Below are 25645 nucleotides of genomic sequence, written 5' to 3'. Positions count from 1 at the left end.
TCCACACAGTGAAACAGTCACTCACTCCATACTAGTGGGCATTTTGATCCCTTGTTTCTGACTAAGGAAACTATCCCCTACAAGCTCAGCAGGGACAGTCATTGTTTTAAGGCTTTCACACGCATTGAGCACTTCAAGAGTTAGGCCCATCAGACAGCATTTTTGTGTTACAGGCTAACTCTCAAGATTGCCCCCCTTATATCAGAAGCAACGAAGAAGCAGCTAAAGCTCATGATTTAAGTCCCTGTACTTACTCCGTTCACTTAACAGAATGATTGCTACGCTACAGATGTGATGAACAGTTTTCCACATGAATGTGGAAAGACTTCCCACCACTTAGCTCTGCCTGAACTAAGCAAAATGGTAAAGTAAACATTCTCAATTTACCTTTTTAGACCAACTGATCCAACCTAAATAAGCCTCCTCCTTTCCACCGGGTGGGGCTTTACCAAAAGGGAGACAGAACTCAATCTCAAGATTTCTTGCAAATGTTGACTAATACTGACATTCTTTCAACTCTCTCATCCATACCAACATCTCTGAGCAGTCACTTCCTCTTTCCAGGAAGCAAAACAGAGGAGCTAAACATAAATTAGAAGCTCATGCCAGCATTCCCACCACAGAATAGCACAGCCAGGTGTTTGAAACAAATTCTGGAAATGTATTGCCTTAATATATCCTTGTCACATGCTATGAGCCAAACTCCACATCAAGCATATATTTTAATGCTAACTAATACAGATATGGATTGATTTCTACCCAGAAAAAATGGAAAGTGTGGAATCAGTTTCTACAGTTCCCAACTGCTGCTGCAGTTAAAATGGGGACAGAAACCCATGATAATGTATAGACAAGCATGAATTTATTATGTCTCACTAGCAAAAATAAATAGCACTGGAAGAAACCAACAGCTGCATTATTGCCATCAGAAATGAGAATATAGCCTTAGGGAAGCAATAATTACAAATACACAGTTTCAGAGAAGTCATGGATGAAGACACATGGAAAGCCCTTCAAAAAGTTCCTGCTGAACACAGATTATAATCAGCCTGGGACATCTTAGTCTCAGGTCAATGATTAATATTTGTTATGCCTGAAAGTGCCCTAAGCCATCCACATTTACAGCTTTACCTACACATTCCATATTCAAAGATTAAGAAGGAAGATTGACCAAATTCCAGCCTGACTTACAGCAGCAACAGAAAATTATCATTTTTAGTTATTTATTTGTATCAGAACATACTTGAAGTGTTCATATACATAAGAACTTGGTCAATATATTCACTCAAGCATTTTGCAAAAGTTAAAAGGTTTGCCTAATATGATCCTCAAAAATTATTATTATTATTTTTTTTTTAAGTTGCATACAGATGAAAATACAGGATGTTGCAAAACGAGCTCTATTACTGTTAGATAAATAAACAGGGTTTGAGGCTGCTTCCTTATTGCCTTTGCTACCAGAGCCTCCTAAACAAAAGGTAACGTACGGTCATTTATAACTTATGCATATGGGAAAGGAATTTAACCGAAAAGTGATACAAAATGGAATTAGATATGTTCTCATATATAATCGCAAATTAAAAAAAAACAACTCTTAATGCTGCTGTTTTTCTAATCTTTATACTGAAAAAGTAACTAGCTTTAAAAGATGGCTTCACCAAATATTGCTTCTAAAAAAACACAGTATGTTTGAAGAGCCTACTCATTTAATGAAATAAAGAAAACAAGAAATGGAAACCCTAGTCTTCCTTTACACACCTAACTTATTATCAGGTGAGATTTTCGTACACATGTAATATTTGCATATTTGCAGCTTCATGCTTCCAACATTTCCAGGCATGATTACATTCCCTTCAGCGAGTAACAGGCACTGTAGTCAAGAAAGAAGCATAAGCATTTATAAAACATTTTAGGCAAAATCCAGTGTTATCTTAAAACAAAACACCTATATATCTTCAACTGTGTAAATGAATATTAATTCCTACAAGCACTATTTCTTTTTGATTAAAAAGAAATCCACATCTCAAACATTCAGAGACAATAAAAGCCACAAGTTACAGTTGCCTGGTAGCATGTTGTGCTTTCCACAAAATCAAACTCTGCAAACAATTGAAAACCAGGAAAGGAAGAACTGAAGAGCCCCCTCAGAAATACTTTAAGAGCCCATGACTAATGCACATAACACACTGAACCATGCTGAAATGAGGAGCTTACATCTGACCTAGAGTCAAGCACTTGGACAGAACCCCACATGGGCATATCCAGAGCTGCTCCTTCTGCACATGCAGTCTTACATTAGCCTAAGAACTCCACCCAGCTTCTACTAAACCACAACATTCACCCATCTCCCACCATACTGTTGACAGTCTCATGATCAAGGCTCCTCATACACTGTTTCCTTGACAAATTTTAGAGTGAATGGTTATCGTTTAACATTAAGATTCCAAATATTTAAAAAAAAAAAAAGGCAAGACTCGAGAAGGCCAGAACCAAAGGCAAGCAGAAATGATGCAATAAATTCCCCTCCGTCCATACGGCCAACACTCATCTGGTTTGGATTATAAACTCCTCAGGGCAGAGACCCACCACCTTCTTACATTTTATATGAAGTGCCACGCATATCTATAGTGCTACATAAATTACAATGTTCCCTGAAACAATGTCCTGTCTTGGTTTGGGAGGGACCCTGCTTGCCTATGAGGCATGAACCAAATGTTATGGAACTCAATGGAAAAAATTCCACCATCAACTGCAAATGGGCTTTGGATCAAAAGAATTTTATTATGCATTACTCACAGAATAAATTAGGACAATAATATATAGAGCATGGTCCATGAGGATCTTTTACCTAAACTGTATGTAATACAACAGCCAACCAATCCATGTTTATTTAAGATTACCTGCCACTGAACTGAAAATCAGAGAGCTAGGGAGAGAAAGCCATCATGTTATTTATGCATCCCTTGTTAGCAGCTCCCAGTGGTTTTGAAAAATCCACATCAGATTGTGTTAGGTGCTCACCCTCCACCCTGTCTCTGTTAAGTAGAAGACAGCATCACAAAATTTGTGTTAACCTAATCCTTTAAAAACATGATAGATTAATTAAAAAGCATCCTATGTGTATAGCTTAATGACCCTAGTTAAGTCCTGACTTTAAAGCTCAGCTTAGGGATCACTGAGTAAATTCTGCTCCTCCTGAAGTCTAGCTTATACGAACCAAGCACCGTCTCCTGTTGTCCAGCCACCACATAAAGCTATCAGCTTTGTCTTGCTTCCCTCCAGTACTGGCCTCCTCTCTCCTTCCTCTTCATCTGTGTCTTGACATACAGAATCACTGAGTCTTTGTTCCATTGCTTCTGTCATTTCAGCATTCATATGGAAACTTCTCTCACCTGGCTCACTCCTTCCAACCCACTGTAGTTCAACACATTAAGGGTACAATCTGTCTGAAGATGTTATACATGGCAGCATTTATGGCAATTACACCCTCAGTTCTTGATGTCACTTAAGAGTGATGCACCTCACTTCACCACTCAACTTTGGTCCAACAATACAGCCCTGAAGAAAGGATTATTCTGAATGCATTTTTAAAGTAGTTTTTACTACACCTTTGAATTCATATTAATTTTCTGGAAGGTACCTTGCTACCTTAGTTTGCAATATGTTTTCAATGCCCCAAATGAGTTTCTTCCTCACTACAACCTGAAACAAATGAAAAGTCTTCATTTAACCTCCAGAAATTCTGCCTTATTCATTTCACATAAGAGGGAAAAAAAGCATATCCCTGATTAAAGGAAATTGCACAGACAGACTGTGAGTAAGCTATGAGCAAAGTTTTTTTTTTTGAACAAAAGAGAAAACTTGCAAAGCAGATAGCTTCCATCTGTTTTTATTAGCTGTAATATCATGTGTATGTACACAAAAGATTCACTAATCTAAATTGAACTACAGAGTTGATGAGTCACTAAGAAGAATGCTAGTCAAAATGAAGCAGCTTTAGCTTGTTGCCATATCCACATTGTGCCTATATAATTACACAGGCATATGACAATACATTAATGCCAAAATAGACAATGCATTATCGATATTGATAAGTAGTGTACTCTTATTCACATAGCACATTTTCCTATTAAATTCAAACCAGTATTTTTTGCTATACTAACAGCTGTGTAATTGTAAGGTACATTATATCTACAGTAAATAATCAGGTATCCAATGCGCATCAAATATGTCAGTCCTTTAACCCCACACAGAGGAAATACCTTGTTCACAGCTTTAAGAATTATGAGCAATTTTACACAAGGGTGTGAAAATGCTGTGCTGTAAAATAAATGTTTAATATGAAGTATCTGCTACTAAGGCTCAGCTTCGTTGCAGCAAGTTAAAAAAATCCATGCATTTTGATAAAAATGCTAAGGAAGAATTATTGTCAATTCCTCCTCCGTGCTCACTAATATTGGAAAGTCAAGCACAAGCAGCACATTCAGAAAAGTAATTCATTTGTCAGTCAAGAACATCATCTGAAGACTCCCATACCATTGTTTTTAAAAACAGATATTTTGCTTGTATACATATTCCTCCCCTCCAGCCTTGATCAAAGCATTTGATGACCACATACAGGATAAACTGTTCTTTCACATCTAAGAAGATGCTTCCTAGCAGTACCATCTTTAAGTATGAACAAAACATTGAAAAAATATGAACAACGACTTGTTTAACAGACAACCAGTCAAAAAGTCGTTTCAAGACTTTTCAGGATACAGCATGAAGATTTACATTGTCTTTTCTATGGTACAGAAAGACAAAGCAGCTCATTTTTATTTGCATACTGTATGCAGATCTTCATTAACTCAAATAATATTTTACATACTATTCATAAAGAAACGTTGCTTTGTGAAAAGCAATTTCAAAGTCATTACTCTTGGTCATGCTTCTCTTTGTAGTTTAGTTGCTGCAGGACTATTTTTTCCAGTCCTTCCATGCCTCTGTCTAACCACAAGCTTTATTGAATCACTGTGTGGACTGTGCATGTCTTTCTTAAAAAGGACTTTGCATTTCCCAACCAAATATTTATGCTTTCAATGATAGCACAATAAGTCTCACGTCAGTTCTTCAATAACAGGATGTAGTGTTTATCCCCAGAGATAAAAACCTTAAGACCACCTCACAACATCTTTCAGATGAGCTCCCTGCTATTAGGCAAAATACTTCCATAACATGTAGTTAAAAACTTTCAATTAAAGAATAATTAAGCTCTTATGTGAATAGCAGTAGAATATACCAAAGAACATATTTATCATGGTCCACGCACAGCTAATGGTTAATAAATAACAAAGACATAAAAAATGTATTTGATCAATACAGTGGAAACTGCACATTAAGTTTAATTAGTTGACCTCATGAATGAGCAATTAAGGTAATTTTTCATCTAGTCAACTGTTGCTATTGAATTAAAATATCTTTCTTACCTTCTGAAAAAAGTCTTCCCCACTTTTCCCTTTGCCCTCAGCAGCAGCTGTAAAACAAAAATAAGATCTGATTTCAAAATACTTCGGAGAAAATTTGTAAGTCTGTATACAGAAATCATCAATGAGTTCATGCTACTGTGAAGTTATAACTCTAGGTCCTCATCTTCTCATGCAACAGGCGTTTATCAGCAACTGACTAACACTTGGAACAACTCTTTGCAAGTCACTTGCTAAGGATCAAGTCCAAGCACGTTTTTATTTGCATAATAGAGCTGCTATACATGGATCTATATGTTAGTTACAAACTACGTAAGATCACCCAGGTCTAGTGATTTATTCACACTGCATACATTAACATGTAATTCTACTAATAAGATGATAAAAAGAAAGCCAGAAGGGCACAGCATTTGCTAGATCAAGAGTTAGAACCAAAACAAGAAGCATTGTATTAAGCCTGAATTGATTTAATAACAGTCCTGTTTTATTTTTTAATCCAAGGGAAATATCACAACTTGATCCAGAGAATTTTTGCAACATGTACTTCCTACCAGCCAGTGTTTGAGCTGCTACATTCAGCTGCTACAGCTGAGAACCAAAAGCAACCCTAGACACTAGCAACAGCACCACTGCGCACAAGCACTTTTGAGCACTCCAGAGCAGCGTTCAAAAGAGACAACTTCAAGCTAGAAGCGGCTGTGAATGTGGCTGCTGCTGCTAAAGCTTAGCAATGGGCAAACATTAACTCGTCATGCAGGAAAAAAATCTGGATATGCTTAGCCTAGGAAATCAAAGGCTGAAAGGTGAAAATACCGACGCCATGAAGAGAAGCTCTTCAGAGGAATGAAAAGAAACCTCTTCACACCAGTACCATTTGTAGGAAGAGACAAAATGGAGAACACCACCCTTCTCCTCACACCCAACACGCTTCTTGTGGTGTCAAATGGTGCAATGTGAGGGGTAGGTCTGGGGGGTCGAAAAGGGGCATGGTCAGAGGGGTGTGTGCCAGCACGCTGAAACGCTCCCTGTACTTCACGGGCCGCACTGGGACATTCATATTTATCAAAAGGGCAAGAGCATTAGCAGGAAGAGCAAATAAAATGTGGGCAGTAAAACTATACAGCCTTAAGAGTACTTTTCAAAAAGCCTGCAGAAAAAACAGCAGCATCATTTCAGAACAGGGCTTGCAAGCTTGTAAGAAGCAATCATAGAACTTAGTGGTTTCCAGAAGACGACATGAATTAGGGATTGACTCTCTCCCATGTGTACTGAAACTTCTAGCTGTACACTTAGACAATGCAAGTAGTGGCACTTAAAATGGTACAACTGTTTGCATCTAGCATATGTTGCAGCTTATCTGTGTCGCAACTCAGGACACAGCAACCAAGTCAAAACACAGTAGGTCTTCTAGAAGAGAGCAAATCATAGAGCTAATTATAGAGAGGATAATTCTCTTTTCCCAGAAAAAGGAATGCCTCCAGATGAAACTCCAAGGAGAGGGGAAGCTTCCTAAATAGTACTGGATTGCTGAAGAAACTCCTTGTCATTGCGATATTTCTGTATTTTTCATGCACAGATTAGGTCTCTGGTTTGCCCCATAACCCAGCCTTCAAAACTCTGTTCCAGCTACTTAGTTCTTCCCACTCTTCTAATTACACAAGCAATTTCAAGCTCCTCAATTAGCATTAACTCAGCTAATGCATTCAAAGAACAACTGCTACGGAACAGATACAAGCTAGTGGCATGAGACTTATTTCTGCCCAAGAGAAAACAACGCCCCTAATTTTAACAGGCTTCTCAGGAAACACCACCACCATCACCTACATACCATGGAGAAACCATAGACTACAAAGTCCTATCTGATAAATCACATCAACTTCTGAATTGCAACTCAAAGACGGTCAAAACAGAGGCACTGAGTGGAGCCTAGCAAGCAGCCACCTTGGGGCAGAGCAATTCCAGGCTCCACAACTCCACAAACCGAGAAACCGTAGGGCACCCTCCAGCATGCTTTTATTCAGAGGACACGGAAGATAAGCTGTAGAAGAGAAGATGACAGATGGGAGGCTGAAGTTGTAGCTTTGAGAATAGACAGATTTTGTTCCAGCTGCAAATACATGATTTCTAAACTGAATACAAACAAGAGCTGGCTCAGATAATAGCAGTGATGCTCTACAGGGCATTTAAGCAGGATGCTGACAAAGCAAATTCCAAGCTTTTCATTGTAGGTTTATTTTTAATCAGAATCATTCTGGTGACCTGATTTACAGCTTGGCCCCACCAGCAGCTGTATGACACAACCCACTGACTCCAACAAGCACGGACAGAGCCAGGAAGAGCAGGGAGTGACAGCAGCCTAAACAGGGCTCACAGAAAAACAAAGACAGTTGTAGAGAGAATAATGAGAGCAAATGGCATTTAGAAACAGTTTAGGTTAATGTTCAGTGTTTTCAGTTGTTATACTGTATTATGAAGATATAGTTTGTCATTGTAACTTTTCAGTAGGTGAGATGTTTGTCAAGTCTCACAGTGTCTACCAAGAGGCAGGGAAGGCTGTACCGTATTTTTTTTTTGAAACAGACCTGAAGTTTAATATTGCTATACCTTAAAGTTGTTCTTACCATGATCGAAAAGGCACAGCAATATTTCAGTATCTTGTCCATGTCCATTCTGCATTTAGTCTCTTAAGAGTTATGCCTATGCTCCTTTTTTTTGTGCAAGATGGTTATTGAATATTAAGGTGGCCTAGTCGTTACCATCTCCATTATGCAGTGAATAAAAAAAACTCAGAATATTAGCCCAAAATACTGAGCTAGACTTAAGGTATCTTTCAGCAGAAAAGAAAAAAATAAGAAACCTAGAAGTAAAAAGATAATCTGTATGAAGCAGTATATTCTGTTTTCCATTGTTAGCTATTTTCCAGTTATTTCCCCCTTTCACAATCCCTCATCCTCATAACTCTTTGAGCCAGTGATAGTGCGTTACTGTTATGTTACTCAGCTTCTTATAATTTGCTTGTTTATTTCTATGAGGAGGAGAACTTATACTTAAAATCAGAAATTTCATCAGTAGTTTATACATTTGAGGATACCACCTATAATTGCATACATAATAATCTATGTTTACCTGCAAAGTACGGAGGCAAAGGATGCAAAAAGATCAGCTGCTTCAGAGAACAGCAAGAGTTGCTAGACAAGGAAAAGTTACCCATTTCTTTCATAATTAAAAGGTGGAACTGATTTTGTTCAAGCACCACAAACCCGCTATCTTCTGCAGGGAAATAACTTGCTGGAATGTTTCTGAGCTTACGAAATTTATGCACCAGTCATTGCAAATGGTAACACTTCCACGGTGTTCAAAATCTTACAGTGTTCACTAGGATAAGCTGTAATTTAGTAAGTCACTGAGGTTGACCTCAATCAGACAAACTGAGAGAAAAGCAAGTGTTAACTTGTGTTTAGGAAAAAAAGCCTGCTAGGTCACTGCATCCTAAGCTCAACTTCTTTCTAAACAAATCTTGAGAGTATTAACCCCGACTTTCAAAACAAATTTCATCTTTTACAAATCATATTGAGGAGCTCTCAGAATTTATATCTGACATTCGTTCCCTGACAGATTATTTTAGTAATCTCACTAATATTAATTAAAACATCAATACGAAACCAACTTCCCTTCAAAAAGCAGCATTTGGAAATTTCAAACAGGGGAGGCAGAGGGACTGGCAGTGCCACACAGAAGGCACAGTGTAAGCCATCTGACCACTGAATTTGAAATGAACTTTCAGATTTTAATATACAAAAGTTTTGCATTTTCTGACTTTGTAAACAGAATTAGTGTTTTCAAAAACACCACACCAGTAACAAAGATGAAACACTCCTGCCTAGCTCTTAAGGTAAGATCATTAATCCTGATCTAGGAAATCCTATGTCAACAAGGGCAACTCAGTTATTAAATGACTTGCTAAATTCCATTTCAAATAATCATTAAAAAGAAAACTAAACCAAAAAACTTCAAGAGCTCTTTTCCCAGAGATGCAGGTCACTAAAGCCCGCACTATCCTGAGCTGCTGTTTAAACAACAAACCCAAGAAGTAGTGTGAAAGACAGGTTTAATTTTATAACAACACTTGCAGCCATTGAAGGGAAAGCCTTTGCTGACCACTTCCACCTTGTGCCGCTCTCCTTGGTTTGGCAGCACAGCCTTCTGCACAGCCACAGCAGGGCCCACACCTAGCTCTCCACCCCAAAGAACCAGCAGCATTTACTGGAACTGTTCCCCAGTCTTACTTGGCTGGAAGGTGCTGAGGGAAGGAGTTTGGGGCTCACTTTGCTGGCAGCCAAAGGTGTTCGGGCAGCCACAGCCTCAAGCAGGAGCAGCAGACCAAGTTCTCTCTCCTACATCTTCGCCAGAACCTTGGACGCCTCAAACAGTGGGACCAGGCACTACAAATATGACCCAAGCAGGAACAGAGCAGTTCTTCAACTTTTTAACATCCCACTTTACAGCATAAGCACTACCAAGTCAAGGGAAGTACTCCTTGAACTGCAGGGTGTACAATGACAAAGGATTAGCCACATCTCCACTGAGAAATAGGAAAACATCAGCACTTAAACAGGATTTCCAGAGCTCATGCCTAGGCACACCAGCCCTTCTGTCCGTGGTCCCTGTCCCAAAAGGGGATTTGACCGAAGCCACATTAAATGAAATGACAATTAACACCGTGTGCTGACTTCTGACTGAGAAATTTATTCATCTTTGCCAACCTCCACTACTCAGGAAACATTGTATTCTTAGAACACTATTTATTTTCTGGTATTAAATAAATAATCATTTAACTGACCTTCACAAAAGGATTATTTTTGCACAAAATGCTAACATTGGTTTCAGAAATACAAAAAAGGACTAAAGTAAATGTGCATAATAAGCATTTTATATTTTAAGCCACACTCTGCTTATTACAATTTCTTCCATACCATGAAATATTTTATATCGGGTTTTCACTTTTCAAGATATATTGGATTGCCAAGGTCCCATCCAATACAAATATGAAACAGTTGAAACAGGTGTTAACTATTATGGTACCCACGAAGTATACTGCTTGTCTACTTAATCACCAAATCATAAAAAAGCCCAATTGTAATTTCTTCTAAATTCACATGGAAAAGTGAATTTGAACTTTTACTTTGAATGTTATTTTAATTACAAAAAGAATTATTACAATGCAGACCATATTTTATAGGAACCAAACCCAAGGCCCAAGGATTCAGTCAACTTTTGTTTAAAGGAGTTGTTATTGCAACTCTTTGTTGATCTCACACATTAGCTTTGTGTCTCATTTCCTAATCTCTTGAAATTGATATTGCAAACGATGAAATACGTATTTGTGAATGTGCCTTTAGATTGATTAGCATCGAAACTTCTTCCTTTCTCTTCATTGAGAGACTACAGTTATTAAAGAATCTAATAGCATGTTTGTCTCCTAAGGTTTCAGCTATGAAGAAAATTATTCCTTACATCAAAAAAACTCTTTAAAAGGAGAGTTAACAACAAAATAATATTTGAATTTTAACAAGACAGATCAACTTAATGGGATTTCAAGTAACTAGAATATTCCTGAAGATATGTAGCAAATTATCTTAACTTTTCTATCCACTGAATCAGAAAGACCGTGAGATTTTCGTCACGGCAATTAAATCTGATCTTTTCTGAAAGTCATAAAGGTGTTAACCACAGTGATTTTTTTGTTTGTTTCAATGAAATAGACAGTTCACTATCAGAAATAGACAAAAGCCAAGTCACAGTTTTTTCCTCAGAAGCTACCAAGCCTGTTGTTGTAAAAAATAAAAAATAAAAATAAAAATAATTGAACAGCTAGACTTGAACCAGAAACCAACACAAAAAAATATGTTTTTCTGTGCACAAAGTCAGACTATAACCCACACATACTCTTAAAGCTTGCTTGTATCAAGCCAAGATAAAGAATTCCACCCCCATAGGTCACTGAGTTAAGCCAAATAGCATAAAACAAGCCTTTAGGAACAAAAAGATAGACTACACATTGTTAAGAAAAAAAGTCTAACCTAAAGTTGAATTTATTGAAATCCAAACAAAATAATTCTCCATTTTCCTTGTGATTATAGAGCTAGTCTCACTTCAAGTCTCACTTTCTTTCAGCTCAGAAACTAAGCTTAGTCATCTCTTTTTCTGTCTAACTTCTGAAATGAAAGGGTCTGGTGAAAGAAAGTAGCGAGGCCTAACTAAACAAGGAAATTACAAAAAAAATAGAATTCAAGGTTGTTTTTAGCTGGCTTTTCAGTAGTGCATCACTTACATATTCTTCTCACTGCAAAGTTCCTTAGATTTTCTGTGACTAGTTCTGAATGTGCTGCAAGTTACAGATATTATCCCAATAACACAACTGACTTTGCTTTCATGGGAAGACAGAACTTTGCTACTGGGGGTGGTGGGGCAGGGTCAGGATCTTCCCTGTGCAGTGGTCTTCCCTAAGTGACAAACAGGAAAAAAACATCACTTTTATTATAATAAATTTCATCAAGTAACATGTAACACTTACCAATCTCAGTATTTTAGGGTCTCAATCAGTCTCTGTTTTTCACAGTCAGAGAATGAAAAAAAAAAATAAGGCACTTACACTTTCTTAAACTCCTAAGTAAAGCAGCCTTTGGTTTTGAGGGTGCTCACCACAGGTCAGAGTAAGCCACAAGTCAACTGGAAGTATCAGGGAGACAAAAGCCAAAATACTCAAGAAGTTACTGACACACACAACTAAAAAAGCTAGCAAAAATATATCTGTACATACACCATGCTGACAAATTAAATTTGTTGAGTCAGAAACTACAAGACATCTGGAATATTACACAAATTACCCAATGTCTACGTATTCTGTGATTGAAGGACTCTAGGGCTGCAGGTAACAATAGGAGCATCACCTTTCATCAACAAATTACAGAGGAAAAAAGATTAAAACAATGAAGACATATCCATGACACAGCTTTCTTCTTCCAGCTGTGCATCCAGAGAACTGGAAGAATTTCAGTGTTGTCCGTAAGTGACAATAAATAGGTTGTAAGTAACTGGATGGACATTGTCTGGGTGGGTTTCACTGTATCTCCTGTTGGAAGGTGCTTGATACACAAGCTACAAAGTCACTGGTTAAAAAAACATCCTAGGTGCTATAACATCTAACAGATATACCTAATGCTGGGAAAAAAGCAAATTGAACATAGGAGACTTTAACCCTGCTGTTGAAATACAGCAGCTATGAGCACCATGAGCACCATGGAAGTACAATGCCTATGGCCTCTTTTCAGACTACCTACTAGCCAAATCAGACTTCTTGAATCGAGGCCTCATCTGAACACACAAACACAGAGGTAAGAAGTTCTTATTTTTCATTACTCCCCAAAGTCTACATTTACTCTGTGATACATCACGAAAGCTATATAAACTTACTCAGCCATTAGACTATTTTTCAATAACCTTTTTCTGCATACTATATTAAAATTAAGACTACTAGCAAATAACCAAAACTATCCCAAAAAATTCAAAATTTCATCTTTTCAATGACTAGAGAACATGCACAGAAAAAGGAGAATCTTAAAACAAATTATACTTACTTCCATTGCAGACATTGCCAAGAAAGAATGGAAGAAAAAATGCCACATATACTCAAGAGACCAAGATGACATTGGTTTTGAACAAATATTCCTAATGATTTGTGTCTGTTTTCTTTAAGAACTCCATAGATTTGGTGGCTAATAGCATTGGGGGGGGGGGGGGGGGGGGGGGGGGGGGGGGGGGGGGGGGGGGGGGGGGGGGGGGGGGGGGGGGGGGGGGGGGGGGGGGGGGGGGGGGGGGGGGGGGGGGGGGGGGGGGGGGGGGGGGGGGGGGGGGGGGGGGGGGGGGGTGGGGGGGGGGGGGGGGGGGGGGGGGGGGGGGGGGGGGGGGGGGGGGGGGGGGGGGGGGGGGGGAGTGGGGGGGGGGGGGGGGGGGGGGGGGTGGGGGGGGGGGGGGGGGGGGGGGGGGGGGGGGGGGGGGGGGGGGGGGGGTGGGGGGGGGGGGGGGGGTTGGGGGGGGGGGGGGGGGGGGGGGGGGTGGTGTGGCGGGGGGGGGGGGGGGGAACAAACACAAAGCTACTGCCTCGTCAATTTTCTTTCCCCTATATCAACCATTTTCGAATTGCATACCCTAAAGTCCATCCAGAACCATATTTAATATATAACACTTGTAAATCTCAGATACATACCAACAGATTTTTCTCATTTTGTAAAACAAATTGATCTCCAGGGAAAAAGCTGTCTGCCAAGCCTCTGCACAGAGAAAGTTCGTTTTATATATTTTTGTAATCAAGTCACAGACTGAAAGCCTGCTGTGAAGCTGGGGTTGCTTTGGGACCCCATTTTTCATGTTAGGGATCTCTTCTGCAAAAGGCACACGTGGGACTGGCTCATCCACACAACCACAGTACACTTCCTGACACGACATGGAGTGCAGCAGACTATGGCCAAAGACTTGGGATTTCAATGAAGATAACGAAGTGAATGCTTTGCTTCCAGCTAGCTATTCTTAAGAATTCAGCCAGGAAAACCGAGTAGCTGTCAGTGCTCCATTACCTGATTAAAAGTACTCTATTAGCTGCCTCACTGAGGCTTCTTCAGTATTAAAATGAATAAAACCTGTCACCTCTAAGCTAGAGGACTGGTGGTCATAGGAGATACTGGACGTTTTTTCTGAAATGAGGAACAGCTGGCTTACATTACTGTATGTATTCATAAGTTAAATTTAAAACCTTATCATTTTAATTAAGTCCTGGTGATAAAATCTGAAATTAAAAATCACTGTTGAAGTTCTAGATCATACTACATAAACTTAGAGGACATGCACAGCATAGGCAAACTGAGGTTTTGTTTGCTTTCTCAAGAGGTTCTTTTAAAGAACAGCAACCTAACTTTTGATAGTTTTTCACCCAGATTTGCATTTTTATTTTAGACTTTTCTTCTCCATTTTAATCAATGGATTAAGACAGCTTTCCAGCATCTAAACATTGTACTAGCAGAGCTTAGCTACCTATTTTTCCCTTAGGACAGAAAAAAAATTGCATCTGCAGTACTGATAATTGACTTTTTTTTTTTTAATATCACACTGTATTTTACAATAAGACAGATTTGCTAAGATACATGTCTATTAATATGAGTGAAATCTGATTAAAACATTGTACACTTGTGCACCCTCCCTTATACCACTATTTCCCCCCCCAGTTTTGCTAAAAACACTTTTGAGTATAAACGGGATACACGACTAAAAAAGGAAGAGAATGATTAACCTTAACGTTTCTAAAACGTTTTCACTAACTGAAGCACTCACACTCCTCATCCAAGCTGTGCTGCAGAAAGATGCGAAGTGGAGTCATGTCCCAGGAAACATCACCTGCACTGAGATATATGTTTTGCCATTTTACTCAAAGAGCCAGTTAATTACCTCCTCTCCTTCAAAAGGGCCTTTCTGCAATACAGTCTTTTAGGAAATTTGGGAGCCTGTGGTCAAAGCGATAGGCTGGCAAAAAAAAAAAACTTCGCACATCACATGAACTCATCCCAAATGCTTTGTAGGCACAAAACTGACAGCACCAGTCCTTGGCCAGACATGAAGTCAACAAGAACGATGCTCTCCCACACCACACACTGCCAAAATAATATCAATTCCCTTGACCCATGATCCAAAGAGAGGTAGTTCTGGAGGAGACAGCTGGAGAAGGGCTGCTCTGGTAGCCGTAGGAAAATCTCACCAACATCCCACAGGACCCATGGCTGTTATAAAATACTTCTCAGAGAAATGAAAAGCTATTTATCCTGGCAACTTGTTTTTCCATTACTGTATGCCTACTCCCCGACACAAGGGAAGAGCTCAAAACAATGCAGTCAGGTTAAACCCTTCCACCACTGCTTTCACGTTGCCTATCAGCTGATTCCCTTACTGGTCTATGAGCCCACACGCACCCAACCCATGCTGAATGTGAGGGCTGCTTTTCCACCTACAGAGATGGGGAGAGCAAAGATGAAGAAGAAGACCTGTCTTTCAGGCTCTAGCATCCTTCCTCTTCCCTGAAGCCCAGCCACCAAACACTTCCTGGGATGAACAGGACCCCGGTAGAGCCCCCATGTTGTCACATGCTTGGAACCAAGACTTACAGGTAAGTGCAAGAGTAAGAAGTAGAAGACATAAAGCTTGCTATTTTTCTAAAAAAAAAAAGCTCTGCAGCAGAGCTGCTTCCCTCAATTGCTGGATGCTGTAAAGACAGGAAAGTCTTGAGTGCCTCAGGAGGCAGAGCCTCTCCTGCTGCCAGTGACTGACAGATCTGATTCTGCCCCTGAGCCACAGTCTCCATTTAACAGAACTTGCTGTTCACAGGAGGAAAAAAAATTTTATATATATATATATATATACACACACACACACATATATAGATATATATATATATATAAAATATATATATCATCATTTCAGAAGTGCCCCAGGGGCTGACAGAGGATAATTGCCAAATACAAAAGCTCTGCTCTCACCAGATTGATGACTAGGGATATTCTTTCGATTTGTTTAGTGTTCAACTTTCTCTCTATGCACAAGCACTTTTCTTGTCAGGTATATACACAGATACTGTATGATTCATTGCATAGGAGAGAAGAATGCAGCAAGGCTGTAAAAAAATTAGAAACAAAAACCCTACAGATTTGGATTAAAATGTACACAATATTTTTCTGATGGCTCTGCTTCTTATGAGTCATTCACAGATGTGGAGTTGCAGGATGGAAGCCAAGATTAAGTCAAAGACAAAGCTTTATACAGGAAACCAGCTCAAGTCTGTTGCAATGCAGGTTACATACTGAGCTACATGGAAGAAAAAAAAGCCTTTTCATCAGTAAAGAAACACTGTGCTTATCTGCCACCATTATGCTAAAGAGATTCTGCAAGTACCCAGGGACAAGGACAAAAAACATTTTTTCGGAATTAAGAGGTCTCTTCCCTTTCTAAAAGCCAACCAGCCACATGCTCTCCAGCGTCATGGAGATAACCAGAATATTTGGAGAATAAAACACAAACAGTTCTCTTTTTGTTCAAAAGCACTTTCTTTTCATTTTGTCTCTGTATCAAAATAAATAAAAATATCCCCGAGTTTTTCAAGAATGCACATTATGAGTCATTTGGAAGATTTCTAACCTCGTGTTTCTGCAGGAGTACGCAGGTTGTTGTAACACCTCATATGACAAAACCACACTCACAAATCCAAGCACCCCAACAGTTTGCTGTCACGTTTTCCCTTTAGCTCAGCATTCTGAATGTCTGCCCTTTCCTAGTTTGCATTAATCAGACAGTTTGAACAATGATGCATCACCTCAGATCTAAGTTCGTTCATGGATACCAGCCACACATCCTTCTTGGTTTTTGCCTCACATCCCAAGACTCCTTATGAAGTATTTGGCACTGAGGTCAGGTGTTCACCACCTATCGTACCATATATAATTGGCATCATTAAAATAAGTCCTTCTAATTATTAAATGTATTAGAAGCCTATAAAATTCTACTTAATAAATAAGCATAAAAATTATTTAAAAACAGGAAGTAAGGCATGTTACTTTAATAATTCTAGATGGGGGCCGTAAAATTTAGAATAACACGATAAAGTTCAGTATAAGACTGTCTCTCTTCCGTATTAGGTTTACAATGTATTACACTACTGACACTACAACTGAAGCCGGGACCATTTATTATCAGCTGTTACTCTGAGCATCCCGTAAATCAGATCCTTTTGTCACTTTTCTCCTGCAAGAAAAACAGAAGCCTAAGCTTACATGCAGAAGAAAGTAAACCCACTTAAACGTACTTCATATAAAACATAACTGGGCTATAAATTTGTATAAAGTAGCAAAGGACAACAGATTAAAAACAAATCAATAAAAAAAAACATCTAATGTCTTGAGATACTGATGTATTCAGATGTACGTAAGTACAGGCACAAGTACTGCAGTGCAGTACTTAGTTAATTCAATGGAGAAACTGAATGGAGAAAGTATGAAACCTCAAACTTCAGAGAAGGTAAAAATTGCATTTTAACATGTAAGCCAACTTACAGCAATGCATTTCATGTCTCATCACGTACAGTTCACATCTTCAAAAAAAATTGTGTTCCAGTCTGGTTTGTTTTAAGATATTGCCATAAACCAGATTACATTTGAATAAAATAAGTTGGTCTGTTTCATTCAAGAATAAATATTTTTTTTTTTTGTCTGTGCACTGCAATCTAGAGGAACTAACTTCAACATGCAATAGAAGTTGCAAAGTTGTTGTCTGTGTAAGGCAAGTTGCCTGTGTAAGGTAGTGGGATGGATCTCCCCAAATGATATGTTTAAGGGACAGGCATAGCAAAAGAGAAACTAACCCATACTTCAAGTTTAGAGCAATGGAGCACTGCAACAAAGCACTCGCTAATTTGTTACCTCTTTTCCCATACATTAGATAGGCAAAGAATCCAAATTATATATCAGCACAAAAACCTACAATCTAAATTAAGTCGCCAAACTAAAGTTTACTCCCAGCATCAAGGTCCTTCTTCTTTTAAGAAACCAAGGAAATGAAGTAATTGTTTAGGTAAGAAGATCAAAGCACAACACAAGTCTAGACCTTTCTGGTAAAGGTGAAAGAGTTTTAAGAGTTTTATTTTCACAGCTGTTTTTATGTCCACATTTTCAACATCTACATATTTTTTTCCCTATGACCAGTTCCCATATTAAAAACAGAACTGCTATATGCAGATGCTGAAGAAACAAATGATTGTTTGTGTGTGCATATAAATAGATAAAAACACACAAACTCAGAGTGAAGAAAGAATGCCACATTGTATAATTACAATTTATAGAGTATAAATAAGGTAAAAGCCTGTGCTGTTTTACATTGGAGTGGTAAAATTTAGCAGCAAGCCTAGCACCCATACAGGCTCAAATCATGCTGTGCTGGAAGATGTAGACCGCATTTGTTATAGTGTATTGCTTTCATTTTACTAAATGCTGTTTCAGAGACCTACCAAACTGACTGTAAGGGTGGAATAATAAAAGCAGAATTTCAAATTATACAAACAAGCAAAGTAGCATATGCCAGTACAGTTTCACTGGTAACCGCTCAGTTTAAAGCTTTTATGTCCTACGTCATACAAAATCCACAAGCTTCTTCAGACTGCCTTGGAACCCAAGTACCACCACAGATGCTCAAGTATTGTGAACTGGCGCTGATTCTGTAGATTACAGAGGGGTCACAGGAAGAGCCCAACCTAGTTATCCACCAAAGGTTTAAAAAAAAAACAAAAACAAAAAGCAAATTTTAATGTAGCAGAATGTTCCTGACACACAAACACAGAAAATGGTTTATAAACTCAGGGCCTGATGAAGCACCAATTGTCTCATTTTATGCTTGCTGTTGTTTGCTCAGGGCATCCCCATTAAGGATGCAAAAGAGAAACGCTAGTAAAAACCACTGGCCTTTTATATAGACTTAAGTCTATTCAAGCCAAATGAAATGTCTGCTGCTCAGAAAACAAAAGACAAGGGACTTAAAAGCAAGGAAAGCCTTCCTAAAGCTATTTCAAATGAAGACAGTTATGCCGTTATCACTGGCAAAGTTGATGTACAGCCTGAGCTGATCAGCCCTACAGGCCTGAAGCTTCTGGTCATCACACAAAATAAAATACAAGGAAAAAAACAGTAATAAAATCCTTTCCTCATCTTTTTGTTCTTGAACTTGGTATAGAATTATTTACCATTGAGACTTGTATCTCTGGAATACCCCAAATCTCTTTTTGGAAGTTGAATGAACGTGCTAGAAAGCACACGTTACTGAGACTACGTATGGATGGTGAAAGCTGATGTTTTACATTTAAGTAGGTTTACCTGTTCCGTTCACCATACAGCACTGATATATGTATTTCCATATTGCGATTCCTCCCACATTCAAGTTGATCTCAAGACAACAAAAATTCAAATCAAGGACGCAAGTTTTTCAATTTTGATCAAAATTATTGCTATAGATTGGCTCATATTATCACCAATTTTATAGCTCAACCATCAAACCCCACACATATTATTGAGCCACAAATACATAAGCATGCTCCCGCCAATTTTTGTGTCTTATTTTATTTATACAATTTTTCTCAGCTTCCAAATTACGTATGGTGGCTACTTAGGAGATATATAGAAACACAAAGCTTTCCCCTGCCTGCTCAAACCCTCACAGCATATCTATCTTTGCAGAATACATACACCTATGCAGAAAAATTTGTTTGCACTTTTCAGTTTTCAGGAAACCTCTTAAACCTCTAGTTCACATGTACAATGCTGAGCCCATCAAAGGGAATACTGCACACCAACGCATTCAACTAGGTTCTAACTAAACACCACTTATGAATAGGCCTAACAAAATCTGAAAACCACTCTTTGAATTGGTGAATCTTTTATTCAAAGCTATTCAACTGAGCAAGGTGTTGAAAACACAAAGTAGAGAGTTGTCTGACATTATGCTGCCTACACAAGCAGGCCCCAAATCCATTACTGCAAGCAAATCAGGGCCCAAAGCACGCTGTCCAGCAGATGAGTAGTACGTAGGCCCCTGCTAGCTAATTTATATTTTATGGACACAAAGCCATTCTAAGCTGTTGGTTACAAGAAATAAATAGAAGCCAGAGAAATTATACAATACTATTTACACAAACTGCAATACAGGGCAGGAAATGCTGAAGTTAAACTATGACTCCAAGAAACAAGAAAGCATTGTTTGTGGTTAGACAACTAATTCTGAATTACACAACTCACTTGATCTAGTTACCTTCAGCATTTCTGATACTAAAGTTTCTCATTTCCATTTTTTTAAGCCTCAAAAAAATATCAGATCTTCTAAGCGGGACTAATACCAAAAACTTTTAAGTTCATGCAAAATAAACTGAAAAGAAACTTGTAAACTTAAAGGATATAAAATGTCAAGTGTGGGGAAGTGAAAAATTAAAACAAAGAATGTGTGATTTCTGCCAAAATCTAGAAAAACAAACGATAAAGAGTAAGGAACTAATATTTGGCCTACTTCTGCCTCCAGTTTCTGTGTGGGAGCTTTAGCTGAAGAAGTACTACTGCATTTTGCAAACAAAAACAATATTAAGCAGCACGATGTTAGTGCAGCTGACAATGTAATGCTGTTTTCAGGAATAATTTTTAACCATTTCTGCTCTGTATTTTTAACTCAGATCCTTTTAGAAAAGGTTCATGTGAGTATGTTTCTCCTGTTTTATATCAACTATCAACTCCTCTTTTAGGGTCTACACAGTAATGAGTAACTCATACAGGAGAAATAGGAAAGCTAATCAAATCCTAGCCTGTATGAGAAAGTTTTAATATATCATGAATGTTATAAGTGATCTTGAACATGACTTAGCATTTCTGCTGATTAGTGCAAGGTACATGTATCCCACAATTAGTGATGAAATGATAAGCATTCATACTTCCCATCTACACAAGCATTTAGCATATTCTAAGATGACGCTTACTAGTATAAACAGTGTCTCCAAGGTCTACGTTTATTTTTTTGTACGTATATTCGGTACTAAAGTAAAAGCTTAGTGAGTCTCAAGAACAATGGGAAGTGCCTCTGTCGCCAGGTAGCATACCAGCCAACTCTCAGAACAAAAAAAAAAAAAAAAAAATCAAAACACAACCCAAAACAAAACCAAAACAACCACTCAGAACTTGCAAAAACATAGACAAGAAACTGGTAACATTTATAGCTCTTTCAAGCTGGAGCAGATTTAAGTAATGGGGTAACAAAGAAAAATCTAATTCTTATCACAAAACGCAGAATATTATTACCACATTATCTACAGAACATGCCGTGTAGAAAACATCGTGTAATGCTCAGGACACATCTCTTCACATGATGTATCTCTTGCAAAATACCCCAGTTTTATTAATATTGTCCATGTGCTTCTGCCTGCATAAAGCAGTTGCCAAAACACTCGCTTTCTAACTGACATGGAAATTGTGCTCATTTGGAAGGAATGTCAGTGAACCAATGAGAAAAAAATCAGGACTATTTTTAAAACCTTGTCATTGCGCTATCCGTTACCTGCCAATTTGTGTCCTTTGAGCAGTCATAATTAACTGAAATAACTTCATAGCTGTGGACAAACAAAACAAACTGCTATCCAAGAACTTGTAAAGATTAAGGCTATGCATTATCTGTTGCCATAGCAATCTAACCATAGGTAATCGTGCTTTTTATTTAACAGGTACAGAAGTATTGATAAAGTGATTTTAAAATACGGCAAGAAATAAGTAGCCTAGAACATCAACTTAAATAGCACACAAGCCTGGCAAAAGACAACATATTGTCTACAAGTCTTTATAAAAGCAACATAGCCAACAACCACAATTGAGGAACACTAGAAGAGAATATGATTACTGGTTAGAGTTATTTTCAAGAACAGAAACATGTGATGAGAAAAAGGACTCTTACTCAGGGAGCCATGTTTGCCCCTGAGAGGTACCGAACTGTGTTTGCATTCTACAATGTACAACAGATGACTGTATTCATATGAATTATTAATTATGCAGTTATTTTTAATTTTCAATTATCATATCTATAGCTTATGTGGGAAAACAAGAACATTATATGAATACATAATGTCTAATTCAAGAACGCTTTTGTTGTAGGTGGCAAAGGTTGCTGAACTGCAGACCTTCTTGAAGAAGCAGTCTACTTGATACCAGTGTAAAGTAGCTCAAAATCAGCATTCCCGACATAAGCATACACTGGGTCAGGCTTCAGTGGAGGAGACCAGCTCCCATCTATTAAAAAATGGCTGTATGTTTGTTAGCAATAGCCATCAGTAGTATCTTCATCCAAAAATGAAAGGTATCAGCATTTTACAGTCAACTGAAATAAAGATAAAGCAAACCTAGATTACTCAGATTTGCATAGAATAACAATGCAATGGACCCTTTGTCACCTGTGAGCCAAGGAGATCTCTGCTTTATACCTCAACAGAAGCCTGGAGTATAGATCAGATGCAGCATTCTGTGCTTTATTTATTAAAGAGTATACTCGAAAGGTAGACACTCCTTCACTTTCTGTCTGATGACTATTTTAAGTTACATTCTTTTTCAACACTGAACTACAATGCATACAGGCAAGTATCGCGATCACAGAAGAATCTCAGAGCTTACAGACCACCATTACTTGCTCTGGGTTTTATCAAAAAAGAGGGAAAAAAGTCTTTCACATACTGGATCAGATTTGACCTTCTGGGAATTTCTGCAAGTTGACTTTATCCTCTAATGCGTCTTCCATCTTATGACTTAAGAAAATACTCCACTGATGACCTTCTTATATTATAAATATGTTCAATATATTAAGCCCTTCCACTCTTAACCACAATGACTCTGTACAGCAAACACCAGGTCAGTATTCTCACAGGTCTTTAAGAATCTAGAATCTAGGCAAAGCCTAGACTGATGCTGAATAATGCCACCAAATCACCCAAGAGCAAAAACCAAAAGGCACACATGTGCCACTAGCTGAAAGAAATAAATTTAAGAATATGCATCTTCACTAAATTGCCAACCCTACGTTTTTCCCCCCCAAGACAAGAAGGAAATTGAACATGGAGCCTTCTCATCAGAAAATACCTACAACCAAGGAACAGAAAAACTAAACAAGTGATTACAGCCTTTGCTTGTAGCCATCCAAAGCAAAGATACACAAAGTTCTGCGGCAAAATATAAACTGTCCACAAAAGATTCCTAACATTCCTCTTCCATTATAATAATTTAGTCTTCAAGATATTCCACAACATGAGCTGTAGCTTCTTGCAGCGCAAGCCAACTAACGTAAAAAGTACATTCTTTTTGCAGTTAAAATGGATTAGCTTTAAAACTAAGCAGAAAGGGAAAATTGAGCAAAGATAGCTAGGACTTGCTGCTCTACTTCTTCTGTTGAATGTTTTGGAAAGTTCATGTTTCAGGAGTTTTTAAGCCCAGTAAACAATAATTTAAGGCTGCAAAAGACTGCACTTGAGGAGGAAAAAAGAATATAGTACTGTAAGTTATATTAGTATAATTTCCTTGCAAATGCATCATACCAAAAGCTTCCACACAAGGTAGTTGCATAATAACTACTTCTTGAAGTCTTAAAGGAGCCTTTATTCTCTAATATCATCCAGACATTGAGAAAGGATAATGCTCAGCTCTGCCATCACAGTGCAGATGCAGTGGACATGAGATAGTGTTTCAAGTTCAGAAAAATCCTCCTTAAAAAGGAAGGGCCCACCTAGCAGAAAAAGCATACAGCTACCTAATGCCTGCTCCAGAAAAATGGCAAACACAGCTCTGCTCACAAATGGCAAGTATCAAGCAACGTGTCCTACTATTAATTTAACTGGATCTTCCTACAGTTGTAATTAACCCATAGGAATTTTCCTAGTTTCTCAGTTACCAGAGTTGATAGCATTTTATATTCAAGTCTATTTTTAGAGTTGAAAAAACCTCAAGTCCGCATACAATAATGCGAAACTAAGATTCAGACTACCATCTCCTAATATTGAAATCCAGGTATTCTAACTAAGTATATGGTTAGAATACATAAAAATATACACACTTCATTTGGCCACATTCTAAAGACAGTACTTATCATGAGCACTACTTACTCTTAAACACACAAGACGTTACAGAAGTCTTACCATCAACAGCACGCAATATCACCTGTACAAACACACGAGAAGAACTTCCATTCTTCATGCTTCAGAGTCCCGTTAGATGAGACAAGTCACTTTTACTGCTGGTTCTTGAGATAGGCCTGATGGCGAGGTGTTTTCCACTGTACAAACAGTAATTTCATCATTTACATAATTTATCAGTAGTCAAGCTTTTTCATTGATGACCTCTTTTGTTTCTGTTGTTTAAAATCAGTGCTACTTCATGTCTTTCAGCTGTCCCTTTAAGCCAGAAATTGCCTTTTTTCTTTTTGCATGTTACTAAAAACGATGATATAATTAAGTTGTATGAAGACTTGTGGATTGCTCTGCAAGGACAAGCATGGAAGTTTATAAATTACTCTTTTCCATAGACATTGCAAAGCTCCCAAAATTGTGTTGACACAGTAAGTATATTGCAGTGATCAGAGTGAAAGTCAAAAAAGATCAGATTTGAAAAAAAAATCACTGCAAATATCAGCTGTGAATAAAGAAAAAAATCTAGAAAGAACAGAGATAAGTTTGGATGGTCAACTGCATTTCTAGAGTTCACAAACCATTATTATTAAGACTGCCATTATTATTAAGACTGCCAAAAAAGCAACATTTCCTGTTTGCATTTTCTTCTTTTATTTTGATATTGGTTGGATTCAGGTTTCCTGTTTCAGTTCAGCTGGCTTTAACCATAAAATACTTGTCAGCTCAGTAAGTTCCTACCCTGAAATCATGAGACAGCTTGGCTACTATGAAGCCACAGCTTTGGCAAAACCAATTTGCAGAAACGGAGACAAGTTTTCTCTAACTTGCTGAAAAATAACCACCAAATTTAAGGTGTTTCAGAAAAAAAAATTTGCTTCTGTTGCCTAAGCTGCCACAGTGAAATGTGTACCACCTCTAGCTGTGTCTGCATCAGTCTACTCAATCACGGATTAGAGAAGTTTCTCCAGAAAAGAGAAGCTATCTGTATGTTGCTGAAGAAACAGTACTGAGGAGCTAGCTCTAGCACAATCCCAGTGCATTCAGTGTGGATGATCAGTCAGCTGCCAAGCTCTACTTTGCAGCAATTAACTAGTTACTCTCAGAAAGTCATGAAGCACTCCAAGTTTAAGCAAAATTATTTGGTAACACAGTAGTTTGGACCTGTGGTCTGCTTGGGGTTTTAAGTTGCCATTTATACCAGGAAGTACTAGAGTCTTTAACTGAAAAAAAAAAAAAAAAAAAAAATTAAAGGTACAGAATAATTTGCCTAAAAGGCATCTTCCTCCTAAACAAGCATTTTATTCTTTTCTGTCCTGAAAAAAAGTGGGAATACCATCCCTATAATGCAATCAAGTTCAACTCAAGACCTACCTGAAAACATAAATTGCATTTCTGAAGCAGAAGT

General features: G+C 38.2%; 1 protein-coding gene across 4 annotated transcripts in view; it reads right to left on the bottom strand.

Moving 5' to 3' along the window:
- The window catches only part of BICC1 (BicC family RNA binding protein 1), a 118467-nt gene that overhangs the window by 62904 nt on the left and 29918 nt on the right, over positions 1–25645 (bottom strand). For 3 of the 4 annotated variants that reach the window (XM_040563651.1, XM_040563649.1, XM_040563652.1), the window contains exon 2: positions 5469–5515. In XM_040563651.1, coding sequence (XP_040419585.1) covers positions 5469–5515 — 47 coding nt within the window. Of the gene's footprint in view, positions 1–5468; positions 5516–24249; positions 24323–25645 lie in introns of those variants that run through there. The other variant, XM_040563650.1, reaches the window with a different exon arrangement.

This window comes from Cygnus olor, chromosome 7 (assembly GCF_009769625.2).
Source record: "Cygnus olor isolate bCygOlo1 chromosome 7, bCygOlo1.pri.v2, whole genome shotgun sequence".
Classification (NCBI taxonomy): domain Eukaryota; kingdom Metazoa; phylum Chordata; class Aves; order Anseriformes; family Anatidae; genus Cygnus; species Cygnus olor.
The sequence above is the reverse complement of the archived record's forward strand: the minus strand, read 5'-3'. Positions and strand labels throughout refer to the sequence as shown.